We start from the raw sequence: 14,748 nt of genomic DNA on the forward strand, positions 1-14,748 counted from the left end.
TTATAAGTGTACAACAAATATTAATACGGGGTTGTGGTCTGGCTAAGCATTGCGTGTGTTCTAAATGAGTCGAAGAGTGTGTTTGAGTCAGATTGTCTTCGCCGGGTTCGTGACCTAGCTAGATGCCATAGTTCCACTGTTATGGCATACGTCACCTAGCTGTGTCACACACCAACGAAATCCATAATGTGAAATAATTTCGCGTGTTATTTGCTATAAATTCGAATTAATGGTTTACGAATAATTGCAATTTGTTTTCTATCTTCAATTCGAGCGAATATTGTGGACAACAAATATATATAGAAATAAAAGTAAACAGCACACAATATTAATTTTGTTTCGAGTTTTAGACTCTTTTTTTTATTTGTGTTTTTTTTTTGTTTTGTTGCTAATACAATTAAGATTTTGAGGTATTTATTGTGGATTAATGCTCGTAAAGGTAGAGCTTTCTATAAGTCCAGTTGGAATGCTATAGTAAATATCCTGTTCGGATACGTTTGGCTTTGCAACACAATCGTGGCTTTCGGCCTCTGCCTGACGAAGTCGGACTTTGTGGCACAATCACTATGGACTTAACAACCGTTTATCGAAGTAGTTGGACGTGGCACAGTCAGACAAGGCTGCATAGGACGATTCAATTTGAAATTGCCATGCCAATTTCCTGATAACCACGCGCCTTCTTAGCACAGTAATTCTTGCAAATTGATTCGAAATTGCGATCGTAGAACACTTTAAACCAATTGGCAAATTGATAGTTTTCCCGATAGTTTCCCTTGATCAGCTCCTGTATGTCAAACGAAACGTTCACTTGCAACTTGTTGAAGCCTTGCTGCAACAGCTTGAAGTTCTTGATATAATCTATTTTCTGATTGCCCATGAACTTCACATTTCTCATCTGAATCAAATTCGGAAACAATATGTCCATTAAATTGCAATAGGCAGCCCCCGTGCACAGATCCTTAATCCGGGACAAATTGCTCTCCAAGGTTTCATTGACCCAGTTGAGGATTTTAATTTTTGAAAACTGCTCCTTGGAATTCCGTGTGAGAACCACATTTTTAGCAATACGATATTCGTTGCCCATATTTCTGGAATTGGAATCAAAATGACCATTGGAATGAAGCAAGAGTATTGCACAATAACATTTACAATTTGTATGTTAATAAAAAAGCATATTTCTCATATGACCAACTTTCAACGCTAATTTTGTTGTTTCGTATCGAGAGAGAAGAGAAAATGAATTCAATTTGATGATTGACTTGAGAGATTCGAAATGATGTGTATTTTATTTACGAATCCACTTACTTATCATTACTTATGGAATTAGATAATATATATATCCTAGAAAGAGACCAATAAAAAGCAAGTTCATTATACTTTGTGTATGGTTACATTTAATCTGAACAAATATCTTATCTTATCGACTTCTACTGTGCTTCGCATATGCCAAACCAATGTTTAAAAATGTTTGAAATCAAAATTCGTTTTCTAAAGCAGACGCGATTTGGAATTCTATTTCAATTTTGGCAGTTAATGAATTAAAGTAAATGGTAAACACAATCGTATTTAATGTGGAACTCCTCTGAGGTGAACACCACATAGAATATGTACATTTGCGATGGAATCCCAAAGATAAATTCCATTTCTGGCTAAAAATAATCTCGCTCTTTGTTTGGTCAGGTGGCAAATTTAAGTTCAAATGAACATTATGAGCACAAGAAGTGAGTGTCTCTGTCGCTTTAATCGTTAGATAAACAAATTGCACAAGTCCCTACAAATATTTAATTTGGCTAAAATGCGCAGACACACAAATACACACAAATACACACACACACACACACACACACACACACACAATCACTGGGATAATTTGTAAACAAGCAATTCAATCTTCAATTGCGTTCGAGATATTCTTACCCCCTTCAACCCGTCCCCCATGACCTTCCCCAACTACCACTTTATATGCGACTTCCATCGGCTGACCACCCACATTATTGCTATGACTGCATTCAACAGCAACTAAATGAAGCTAAGCATTTCATGTGTTATTTGTACCACAAACAGTTTTTGCATTCGTATTTGCATTTGGCATTTGCTGTTATTGGGTTTGTATTTATACATTCTAATTGATTGCATTCATAACACAAATAAAGTTCTCAATTTGTATACCAATTGACACACACTCGGACAACTCCTATTCGGCCACATGAAGCAAATAAGAATGCTGTAGTCGAGTCGAGCTCGACTTCATTTTCACATGTGCCACATGGGAAGCACCACACAAAAACCAAATTCAACTCGTCTTTTGATTTGATTTAATATATTCACTACTCACCACTGTATATATATGTATATCCAATATAAAAAAAATAAAATAAATGAAAATAACGAGAATTTAAATAAATTTGATTGTTTGGTGTGCGAGATTTGTATGTTGACTGAATTCTTAAATAATGTGAAGCTGGTAAAATACTAAACAATGACAACTATCTCAATGCTAATGTTTAGCTGAAAAATCATATTTATTTATTTATTCAGTTTCGATTGCAGCAAGCCTTCAAAAGTATGCAATCTTCGACCGTCCAGAAATAGTTGGCATTTCTTGTTTTTATTATATTTTGATTGAATTAAATTTAAACAACTAGACAAATTGAATGTTTTAATTGCAACAGACAAACAACAAACATACACTGCGAGAGAAAGCGAGAGAGAGACAAAGAGACAGATGGAGAGGGAGAGAGAGAGAGAGCCAATTGATGGAGGCTGCTGCAAAATTACTGGTATTTGAAGCAACTAGCTTTAATCAAGCAAGTGACACGTATTTTAATTTCGAGAGTTTCGATTGGGAGCCAAGTGATTTGTATTCCGTCAGTTTTTGACGAAGAGTGCAAAATTAACCATGTCCCAGCCATGCCCTAAGCCAGCTTATATAGATAAACAGAAATGCAAATATCTAAAATGAAATGCAAAACCCACCAATGCTGTATGCTCAAAGTGGTAACAATGAACAATATTAGGGCACTTTATAAGTGTACAACAAATATTAATACGGGGTTGTGGTCTGGCTAAGCATTGCGTGTGTTCTAAATGAGTCGAAGAGTGTGTTTGAGTCAGATTGTCTTCGCCGGGTTCGTGACCTAGCTAGATGCCATAGTTCCACTGTTATGGCATACGTCACCTAGCTGTGTCACACACCAACGAAATCCATAATGTGAAATAATTTCGCGTGTTATTTGCTATAAATTCGAATTAATGGTTTACGAATAATTGCAATTTGTTTTCTATCTTCAATTCGAGCGAATATTGTGGACAACAAATATATATAGAAATAAAAGTAAACAGCACACAATATTAATTTTGTTTCGAGTTTTAGACTCTTTTTTTATTTGTTTTTTTTTTTGTTTTGTTGCTAATACAATTAAGATTTTGAGGTATTTATTGTGGATTAATGCTCGTAAAGGCAGAGCTTTCTATAAGTCCAGTTGGAATGCTATAGTAAATATCCTGTTCGGATACGTTTGGCTTTGCAACACAATCGTGGCTTTCGGCCTCTGCCTGACGAAGTCGGACTTTGTGGCACAATCACTATGGACTTAACAACCGTTTATCGAAGTAGTTGGACGTGGCACAGTCAGACAAGGCTGCATAGGACGATTCAATTTGAAATTGCCATGCCAATTTCCTGATAACCACGCGCCTTCTTAGCACAGTAATTCTTGCAAATTGATTCGAAATTGCGATCGTAGAACACTTTAAACCAATTGGCAAATTGATAGTTTTCCCGATAGTTTCCCTTGATCAGCTCCTGTATGTCAAACGAAACGTTCACTTGCAACTTGTTGAAGCCTTGCTGCAACAGCTTGAAGTTCTTGATATAATCTATTTTCTGATTGCCCATGAACTTCACATTTCTCATCTGAATCAAATTCGGAAACAATATGTCCATTAAATTGCAATAGGCAGCCCCCGTGCACAGATCCTCAATCCGGGACAAATTGCTCTCCAAGGTTTCATTGACCCAGTTGAGGATTTTAATTTTTGAAAACTGCTCCTTGGAATTCCGTGTGAGAACAACATTTTTAGCAATTCGATATTCGTTGCCCATATTTCTGGAATTGGAATCAAAATGACCATTGGAATGAAGCAAGAGTATTGCACAATAACATTTACAATTTGTATGTTATTAAAAAAGCATATTTCTCATATGACCAACTTTCAACGCTAATTTTGTTGTTTCGTATCGAGAGAGAAGAGAAAATGAATTCAATTTGATGATTGACTTGAGAGATTCGAAATGATGTGTATTTTATTTACGAATCCATTTACTTATCATTACTTATGGAATTAGATAATATATATATCCTAGAAAGAGACCAATAAAAAGCAAGTTCATTATACTTTGTGTATGGTTACATTTAATCTGAACAAATATCTTATCTTATCGACTTCTACTGTGCTTCGCATATGCCAAACCAATGTTTAAAAATGTTTGAAATCAAAATTCGTTTTCTAAAGCAGACGCGATTTGGAATTCTATTTCAATTTTGGCAGTTAATGAATTAAAGTAAATGGTAAACACAATCGTATTTAATGTGGAACTCCTCTGAGGTGAACACCACATAGAATATGTACATTTGCGATGGAATCCCAAAGATAAATTCCATTTCTGGCTAAAAATAATCTCGCTCTTTGTTTGGTCAGGTGGCAAATTTAAGTTCAAATGAACATTATGAGCACAAGAAGTGAGTGTCTCTGTCGCTTTAATCGTTAGATAAACAAATTGCACAAGTCCCTACAAATATTTAATTTGGCTAAAATGCGCAGACACACAAATACACACAAATACACACACACACACACACACACACACAATCACTGGGATAATTTGTAAACAAGCAATTCAATCTTCAATTGCGTTCGAGATATTCTTACCCCCTTCAACCCGTCCCCCATGACCTTCCCCAACTACCACTTTATATGCGACTTCCATCGGCTGACCACCCACATTATTGCTATGACTGCATTCAACAGCAACTAAATGAAGCTAAGCATTTCATGTGTTATTTGTACCACAAACAGTTTTTGCATTCGTATTTGCATTTGGCATTTGCTGTTATTGGGTTTGTATTTATACATTCTAATTGATTGCATTCATAACACAAATAAAGTTCTCAATTTGTATACCAATTGACACACATTCGGCCACCTATCACATGAAGCAAATAAGAATGCTGTAGTCGAGTCGAGCTCGACTTCATTTTCACATGTGCCACATGGGAAGCACCACACAAAAACCAAATTCAACTCGTCTTTTGATTTGATTTAATATATTCACTACTCACCACTGTATATATATGTATATCCAATATAAAAAAAAATAAAATAAATTAAAAAACCGAGAATTTAAATAAATTTGATTGTTTGGTGTGCGAGATTTGTATGTTGACTGAATTCTTAAATAATGTGAAGCTGGTAAAATACTAAACAATGACAACTATCTCAATGCTAATGTTTAGCTGAAAAATCATATTTATTTATTTATTCAGTTTCGATTGCAGCAAGCCTTCAAAAGTATGCAATCTTCGACCGTCCAGAAATAGTTGGCATTTCTTGTTTTTATTATATTTTGATTGAATTAAATTTAAACAACTAGACAAATTGAATGTTTTAATTGCAACAGACAAACAACAAACATACACTGCGAGAGAAAGCGAGAGAGAGACAAAGAGACAGATGGAGAGGGAGAGAGAGAGAGAGCCAATTGATGGAGGCTGCTGCAAAATTACTGGTATTTGAAGCAACTAGCTTTAATCAAGCAAGTGACACGTATTTTAATTTCGAGAGTTTCGATTGGGAGCCAAGTGATTTGTATTCCGTCAGTTTTTGACGAAGAGTGCAAAATTAACCATGCCCTAAGCCAGCTTATATAGATAAACAGAAATGCAAATATCTAAAATGAAATGCAAAACCCACCAATGCTGTATGCTCAAAGTGGTAACAATGAACAATATTAGGGCACTTTATAAGTGTACAACAAATATTAATACGGGGTTGTGGTCTGGCTAAGCATTGCGTGTGTTCTAAATGAGTCGAAGAGTGTGTTTGAGTCAGATTGTCTTCGCCGGGTTCGTGACCTAGCTAGATGCCATAGTTCCACTGTTATGGCATACGTCACCTAGCTGTGTCACACACCAACGAAATCCATAATGTGAAATAATTTCGCGTGTTATTTGCTATAAATTCGAATTAATGGTTTACGAATAATTGCAATTTGTTTTCTATCTTCAATTCGAGCGAATATTGTGGACAACAAATATATATAGAAATAAAAGTAAACAGCACACAATATTAATTTTGTTTCGAGTTTTAGACTCTTTTTTTTATTTGTGTTTTTTTTTTGTTTTGTTGCTAATACAATTAAGATTTTGAGGTATTTATTGTGGATTAATGCTCGTAAAGGCAGAGCTTTCTATAAGTCCAGTTGGAATGCTATAGTAAATATCCTGTTCGGATACGTTTGGCTTTGCAACACAATCGTGGCTTTCGGCCTCTGCCTGACGAAGTCGGACTTTGTGGCACAATCACTATGGACTTAACAACCGTTTATCGAAGTAGTTGGACGTGGCACAGTCAGACAAGGCTGCATAGGACGATTCAATTTGAAATTGCCATGCCAATTTCCTGATAACCACGCGCCTTCTTAGCACAGTAATTCTTGCAAATTGATTCGAAATTGCGATCGTAGAACACTTTAAACCAATTGGCAAATTGATAGTTTTCCCGATAGTTTCCCTTGATCAGCTCCTGTATGTCAAACGAAACGTTCACTTGCAACTTGTTGAAGCCTTGCTGCAACAGCTTGAAGTTCTTGATATAATCTATTTTCTGATTGCCCATGAACTTCACATTTCTCATCTGAATCAAATTCGGAAACAATATGTCCATTAAATTGCAATAGGCAGCCCCCGTGCACAGATCCTTAATCCGGGACAAATTGCTCTCCAAGGTTTCATTGACCCAGTTGAGGATTTTAATTTTTGAAAACTGCTCCTTGGAATTCCGTGTGAGAACCACATTTTTAGCAATACGATATTCGTTGCCCATATTTCTGGAATTGGAATCAAAATGACCATTGGAATGAAGCAAGAGTATTGCACAATAACATTTACAATTTGTATGTTAATAAAAAAGCATATTTCTCATATGACCAACTTTCAACGCTAATTTTGTTGTTTCGTATCGAGAGAGAAGAGAAAATGAATTCAATTTGATGATTGACTTGAGAGATTCGAAATGATGTGTATTTTATTTACGAATCCACTTACTTATCATTACTTATGGAATTAGATAATATATATATCCTAGAAAGAGACCAATAAAAAGCAAGTTCATTATACTTTGTGTATGGTTACATTTAATCTGAACAAATATCTTATCTTATCGACTTCTACTGTGCTTCGCATATGCCAAACCAATGTTTAAAAATGTTTGAAATCAAAATTCGTTTTCTAAAACAGACGCGATTTGGAATTCTATTTCAATTTTGGCAGTTAATGAATTAAAGTAAATGGTAAACACAATCGTATTTAATGTGGAACTCCTCTGAGGTGAACACCACATAGAATATGTACATTTGCGATGGAATCCCAAAGATAAATTCCATTTCTGGCTAAAAATAATCTCGCTCTTTGTTTGGTCAGGTGGCAAATTTAAGTTCAAATGAACATTATGAGCACAAGAAGTGAGTGTCTCTGTCACTTTAATCGTTAGATAAACAAATTGCACAAGTCCCTACAAATATTTAATTTGGCTAAAATGCACAGACACACAAATACACACACACACACACACACACACACAATCACTGGGATAATTTGTAAACAAGCAATTCAATCTTCAATTGCGTTCGAGATATTCTTACCCCCTTCAACCCGTCCCCCATGACCTTCCCCAACTACCACTTTATATGCGACTTCCATCGGCTGACCACCCACATTATTGCTATGACTGCATTCAACAGCAACTAAATGAAGCTAAGCATTTCATGTGTTATTTGTACCACAAACAGTTTTTGCATTCGTATTTGCATTTGGCATTTGCTGTTATTGGGTTTGTATTTATACATTCTAATTGATTGCATTCATAACACAAATAAAGTTCTCAATTTGTATACCAATTGACACACACTCGGACAACTCCTATTCGGCCACATGAAGCAAATAAGAATGCTGTAGTCGAGTCGAGCTCGACTTCATTTTCACATGTGCCACATGGGAAGCACCACACAAAAACCAAATTCAACTCGTCTTTTGATTTGATTTAATATATTCACTACTCCCAACCACTGTATATATATGTATATCCAATATAAAAAAAAATAAAATAAATGAAAATAACGAGAATTTAAATAAATTTGATTGTTTGCTGTGCGAGATTTGTATGTTGACTGAATTCTTAAATAATGTGAAGCTGGTAAAATACTAAACAATGACAACTATCTCAATGCTAATGTTTAGCTGAAAAATCCTATTTATTTATTTATTCAGTTTCGATTGCAGCAAGCCTTCAAAAGTATGCAATCTTCGACCGTCCAGAAATAGTTGGCATTTCTTGTTTTTATTATATTTTGATTGAATTAAATTTAAACAACTAGACAAATTGAATGTTTTAATTGCAACAGACAAACAACAAACATACACTGCGAGAGAAAGCGAGAGAGAGACAAAGAGACAGATGGAGAGGGAGAGAGAGAGAGAGCCAATTGATGGAGGCTGCTGCAAAATTACTGGTATTTGAAGCAACTAGCTTTAATCAAGCAAGTGACACGTATTTTAATTTCGAGAGTTTCAATTGGGAGCCAAGTGATTTGTATTCCGTCAGTTTTTGACGAAGAGTGCAAAATTAACCATGTCCCAGCCATGCCCTAAGCCAGCTTATATAGATAAACAGAAATGCAAATATCTAAAATGAAATGCAAAACCCACCAATGCTGTATGCTCAAAGTGGTAACAATGAACAATATTAGGGCACTTTATAAGTGTACAACAAATATTAATACGGGGTTGTGGTCTGGCTAAGCATTGCGTGTGTTCTAAATGAGTCGAAGAGTGTGTTTGAGTCAGATTGTCTTCGCCGGGTTCGTGACCTAGCTAGATGCCATAGTTCCACTGTTATGGCATACGTCACCTAGCTGTGTCACACACCAACGAAATCCATAATGTGAAATAATTTCGCGTGTTATTTGCTATAAATTCGAATTAATTGTTTACGAATAATTGCAATTTGTTTTCTATCTTCAATTCGAGCGAATATTGTGGACAACAAATATATATAGAAATAAAAGTAAACAGCACACAATATTAATTTTGTTTCGAGTTTTAGACTCTTTTTTTTATTTGTGTTTTTTTTTTGTTTTGTTGCTAATACAATTAAGATTTTGAGGTATTTATTGTGGATTAATGCTCGTAAAGGCAGAGCTTTCTATAAGTCCAGTTGGAATGCTATAGTAAATATCCTGTTCGGATACGTTTGGCTTTGCAACACAATCGTGGCTTTCGGCCTCTGCCTGACGAAGTCGGACTTTGTGGCACAATCACTATGGACTTAACAACCGTTTATCGAAGTAGTTGGACGTGGCACAGTCAGACAAGGCTGCATAGGACGATTCAATTTGAAATTGCCATGCCAATTTCCTGATAACCACGCGCCTTCTTAGCACAGTAATTCTTGCAAATTGATTCGAAATTGCGATCGTAGAACACTTTAAACCAATTGGCAAATTGATAGTTTTCCCGATAGTTTCCCTTGATCAGCTCCTGTATGTCAAACGAAACGTTCACTTGCAACTTGTTGAAGCCTTGCTGCAACAGCTTGAAGTTCTTGATATAATCTATTTTCTGATTGCCCATGAACTTCACATTTCTCATCTGAATCAAATTCGGAAACAATATGTCCATTAAATTGCAATAGGCAGCCCCCGTGCACAGATCCTTAATCCGGGACAAATTGCTCTCCAAGGTTTCATTGACCCAGTTGAGGATTTTAATTTTTGAAAACTGCTCCTTGGAATTCCGTGTGAGAACAACATTTTTAGCAATTCGATATTCGTTGCCCATATTTCTGGAATTGGAATCAAAATGACCATTGGAATGAAGCAAGAGTATTGCACAATAACATTTACAATTTGTATGTTAATAAAAAAGCATATTTCTCATATGACCAACTTTCAACGCTAATTTTGTTGTTTCGTATCGAGAGAGAAGAGAAAATGAATTCAATTTGATGATTGACTTGAGAGATTCGAAATGATGTGTATTTTATTTACGAATCCACTTACTTATCATTACTTATGGAATTAGATAATATATATATCCTAGAAAGAGACCAATAAAAAGCAAGTTCATTATACTTTGTGTATGGTTACATTTAATCTGAACAAATATCTTATCTTATCGACTTCTACTGTGCTTCGCATATGCCAAACCAATGTTTAAAAATGTTTGAAATCAAAATTCGTTTTCTAAAAGCAGACGCGATTTGGAATTCTATTTCAATTTTGGCAGTTAATGAATTAAAGTAAATGGTAAACACAATCGTATTTAATGTGGAACTCCTCTGAGGTGAACACCACATAGAATATGTACATTTGCGATGGAATCCCAAAGATAAATTCCATTTCTGGCTAAAAATAATCTCGCTCTTTGTTTGGTCAGGTGGCAAATTTAAGTTCAAATGAACATTATGAGCACAAGAAGTGAGTGTCTCTGTCGCTTTAATCGTTAGATAAACAAATTGCACAAGTCCCTACAAATATTTAATTTGGCTAAAATGCACAGACACACAAATACACACAAATACACACACACACACACACACACACACACACACAATCACTGGGATAATTTGTAAACAAGCAATTCAATCTTCAATTGCGTTCGAGATATTCTTACCCCCTTCAACCCGTCCCCCATGACCTTCCCCAACTACCACTTTATATGCGACTTCCATCGGCTGACCACCCACATTATTGCTATGACTGCATTCAACAGCAACTAAATGAAGCTAAGCATTTCATGTGTTATTTGTACCACAAACAGTTTTTGCATTCGTATTTGCATTTGGCATTTGCTGTTATTGGGTTTGTATTTATACATTCTAATTGATTGCATTCATAACACAAATAAAGTTCTCAATTTGTGTACCAATTGACACACACTCGGACAACTCCTATTCGGCCACATGAAGCAAATAAGAATGCTGTAGTCGAGTCGAGCTCGACTTCATTTTCACATGTGCCACATGGGAAGCACCACACAAAAACCAAATTCAACTCGTCTTTTGATTTGATTTAATATATTCACTACTCACCAAACCACTGTATATATATGTATATCCAATATAAAAAAAAATAAAATAAATGAAAATAACGAGAATTTAAATAAATTTGATTGTTTGCTGTGCGAGATTTGTATGTTGACTGAATTCTTAAATAATGTGAAGCTGGTAAAATACTAAACAATGACAACTATCTCAATGCTAATGTTTAGCTGAAAAATCATATTTATTTATTTATTCAGTTTCGATTGCAGCAAGCCTTCAAAAGTATGCAATCTTCGACCGTCCAGAAATAGTTGGCATTTCTTGTTTTTATTATATTTTGATTGAATTAAATTTAAACAACTAGACAAATTGAATGTTTTAATTGCAACAGACAAACAACAAACATACACTGCGAGAGAAAGCGAGAGAGAGACAAAGAGACAGATGGAGAGGGAGAGAGAGAGAGAGCCAATTGATGGAGGCTGCTGCAAAATTACTGGTATTTGAAGCAACTAGCTTTAATCAAGCAAGTGACACGTATTTTAATTTCGAGAGTTTCGATTGGGAGCCAAGTGATTTGTATTCCGTCAGTTTTTGACGAAGAGTGCAAAATTAACCATGTCCCAGCCATGCCCTAAGCCAGCTTATATAGATAAACAGAAATGCAAATATCTAAAATGAAATGCAAAACCCACCAATGCTGTATGCTCAAAGTGGTAACAATGAACAATATTAGGGCACTTTATAAGTGTACAACAAATATTAATACGGGGTTGTGGTCTGGCTAAGCATTGCGTGTGTTCTAAATGAGTCGAAGAGTGTGTTTGAGTCAGATTGTCTTCGCCGGGTTCGTGACCTAGCTAGATGCCATAGTTCCACTGTTATGGCATACGTCACCTAGCTGTGTCACACACCAACGAAATCCATAATGTGAAATAATTTCGCGTGTTATTTGCTATAAATTCGAATTAATGGTTTACGAATAATTGCAATTTGTTTTCTATCTTCAATTCGAGCGAATATTGTGGACAACAAATATATATAGAAATAAAAGTAAACAGCACACAATATTAATTTTGTTTCGAGTTTTAGACTCTTTTTTTTTATTTGTGTTTTTTTTTTGTTTTGTTGCTAATACAATTAAGATTTTGAGGTATTTATTGTGGATTAATGCTCGTAAAGGCAGAGCTTTCTATAAGTCCAGTTGGAATGCTATAGTAAATATCCTGTTCGGATACGTTTGGCTTTGCAACACAATCGTGGCTTTCGGCCTCTGCCTGACGAAGTCGGACTTTGTGGCACAATCACTATGGACTTAACAACCGTTTATCGAAGTAGTTGGACGTGGCACAGTCAGACAAGGCTGCATAGGACGATTCAATTTGAAATTGCCATGCCAATTTCCTGATAACCACGCGCCTTCTTAGCACAGTAATTCTTGCAAATTGATTCGAAATTGCGATCGTAGAACACTTTAAACCAATTGGCAAATTGATAGTTTTCCCGATAGTTTCCCTTGATCAGCTCCTGTATGTCAAACGAAACGTTCACTTGCAACTTGTTGAAGCCTTGCTGCAACAGCTTGAAGTTCTTGATATAATCTATTTTCTGATTGCCCATGAACTTCACATTTCTCATCTGAATCAAATTCGGAAACAATATGTCCATTAAATTGCAATAGGCAGCCCCCGTGCACAGATCCTTAATCCGGGACAAATTGCTCTCCAAGGTTTCATTGACCCAGTTGAGGATTTTAATTTTTGAAAACTGCTCCTTGGAATTCCGTGTGAGAACCACATTTTTAGCAATACGATATTCGTTGCCCATATTTCTGGAATTGGAATCAAAATGACCATTGGAATGAAGCAAGAGTATTGCACAATAACATTTACAATTTGTATGTTAATAAAAAAGCATATTTCTCATATGACCAACTTTCAACGCTAATTTTGTTGTTTCGTATCGAGAGAGAAGAGAAAATGAATTCAATTTGATGATTGACTTGAGAGATTCGAAATGATGTGTATTTTATTTACGAATCCACTTACTTATCATTACTTATGGAATTAGATAATATATATATCCTAGAAAGAGACCAATAAAAAGCAAGTTCATTATACTTTGTGTATGGTTACATTTAATCTGAACAAATATCTTATCTTATCGACTTCTACTGTGCTTCGCATATGCCAAACCAATGTTTAAAAATGTTTGAAATCAAAATTCGTTTTCTAAAACAGACGCGATTTGGAATTCTATTTCAATTTTGGCAGTTAATGAATTAAAGTAAATGGTAAACACAATCGTATTTAATGTGGAACTCCTCTGAGGTGAACACCACATAGAATATGTACATTTGCGATGGAATCCCAAAGATAAATTCCATTTCTGGCTAAAAATAATCTCGCTCTTTGTTTGGTCAGGTGGCAAATTTAAGTTCAAATGAACATTATGAGCACAAGAAGTGAGTGTCTCTGTCACTTTAATCGTTAGATAAACAAATTGCACAAGTCCCTACAAATATTTAATTTGGCTAAAATGCACAGACACACAAATACACACAAATACACACAAATACACACAAATACACACACACACACACAATCACTGGGATAATTTGTAAACAAGCAATTCAATCTTCAATTGCGTTCGAGATATTCTTACCCCCTTCAACCCGTCCCCCATGACCTTCCCCAACTACCACTTTATATGCGACTTCCATCGGCTGACCACCCACATTATTGCTATGACTGCATTCAACAGCAACTAAATGAAGCTAAGCATTTCATGTGTTATTTGTACCACAAACAGTTTTTGCATTCGTATTTGCATTTGGCATTTGCTGTTATTGGGTTTGTATTTATACATTCTAATTGATTGCATTCATAACACAAATAAAGTTCTCAATTTGTGTACCAATTGACACACACTCGGACAACTCCTATTCGGCCACATGAAGCAAATAAGAATGCTGTAGTCGAGTCGAGCTCGACTTCATTTTCACATGTGCCACATGGGAAGCACCACACAAAAACCAAATTCAACTCGTCTTTTGATTTGATTTAATATATTCACTACTCACCAGAACCACTGTATATATATGTATATCCAATATAAAAAAAAATAAAATAAATGAAAATACCGAGAATTTAAATAAATTTGATTGTTTGGTGTGCGAGATTTGTATGTTGACTGAATTCTTAAATAATGTGAAGCTGGTAAAATACTAAACAATGACAACTATCTCAATGCTAATGTTTAGCTGAAAAATCCTATTTATTTATTTATTCAGTTTCGATTGCAGCAAGCCTTCAAAAGTATGCAATCTTCGACCGTCCAGAAATAGTTGGCATTTCTTGTTTTTATTATATTTTGATTGAATTAAATTTAAACAACTAGACAAATTGAATGTTTTAATTGCAACAGACA

General features: G+C 35.3%; 4 protein-coding genes across 7 annotated transcripts; all 4 read right to left on the minus strand.

Moving 5' to 3' along the window:
- Window positions 1–344: 344 nt before the first annotated feature.
- Window positions 345–5,363, minus strand: LOC122322841 (microtubule-associated protein RP/EB family member 1-like). 3 transcript variants are annotated; one of them, XM_043216192.1, is made up of 2 exons: window positions 5,343–5,361; window positions 345–1,088 (listed from the first exon to the last, which is right to left on the minus strand). In XM_043216192.1, exon 2 carries the CDS (start codon window positions 1,082–1,084, stop codon window positions 635–637), a length of 450 nt encoding a protein of 149 aa, XP_043072127.1. In that variant the 5' UTR covers window positions 1,085–1,088; window positions 5,343–5,361; the 3' UTR covers window positions 345–634. The 3 variants fall into 3 exon arrangements, with proteins under 3 accessions (XP_043072127.1, XP_043072125.1, XP_043072126.1); XM_043216190.1 differs by lacking the exon at window positions 5,343–5,361 and adding an exon at window positions 2,336–2,356; XM_043216191.1 differs by lacking the exon at window positions 345–1,088 and adding an exon at window positions 3,384–4,109 and having other exon boundaries at window positions 5,343–5,363.
- A 1,001-nt stretch (window positions 5,364–6,364) lies between these two features.
- On the minus strand, window positions 6,365–11,391 carry LOC122322852 (microtubule-associated protein RP/EB family member 1-like). Of its 2 annotated transcripts, none has more exons than XM_043216272.1 (2): window positions 11,373–11,391; window positions 6,365–7,108 (listed from the first exon to the last, which is right to left on the minus strand). In XM_043216272.1, exon 2 carries the CDS (start codon window positions 7,102–7,104, stop codon window positions 6,655–6,657), a length of 450 nt encoding a protein of 149 aa, XP_043072207.1. In that variant the 5' UTR covers window positions 7,105–7,108; window positions 11,373–11,391; the 3' UTR covers window positions 6,365–6,654. The 2 variants fall into 2 exon arrangements, with proteins under 2 accessions (XP_043072207.1, XP_043072206.1); XM_043216271.1 differs by lacking the exon at window positions 11,373–11,391 and adding an exon at window positions 8,343–8,363.
- Window positions 9,376–14,421, minus strand: LOC122322853 (microtubule-associated protein RP/EB family member 1-like). Its single transcript, XM_043216273.1, has 2 exons — window positions 14,402–14,421; window positions 9,376–10,119 (listed from the first exon to the last, which is right to left on the minus strand). The coding sequence occupies exon 2, from the start codon at window positions 10,113–10,115 to the stop codon at window positions 9,666–9,668; it is 450 nt and encodes a 149-aa protein (XP_043072208.1). The 5' UTR covers window positions 10,116–10,119; window positions 14,402–14,421; the 3' UTR covers window positions 9,376–9,665.
- On the minus strand, window positions 12,424–14,428 carry LOC6565110 (microtubule-associated protein RP/EB family member 1). The gene is made up of 2 exons (XM_001991507.2): window positions 14,408–14,428; window positions 12,424–13,150 (listed from the first exon to the last, which is right to left on the minus strand). The coding sequence occupies exon 2, from the start codon at window positions 13,144–13,146 to the stop codon at window positions 12,697–12,699; it is 450 nt and encodes a 149-aa protein (XP_001991543.1). The 5' UTR covers window positions 13,147–13,150; window positions 14,408–14,428; the 3' UTR covers window positions 12,424–12,696.
- Between the last annotated feature and the right edge of the window lie 320 nt (window positions 14,429–14,748).

This window comes from Drosophila grimshawi, unplaced genomic scaffold (genome assembly GCF_018153295.1).
Source record: "Drosophila grimshawi isolate 15287-2541.00 unplaced genomic scaffold, ASM1815329v1 contig_848, whole genome shotgun sequence".
NCBI lineage: Eukaryota > Metazoa > Arthropoda > Insecta > Diptera > Drosophilidae > Drosophila > Drosophila grimshawi.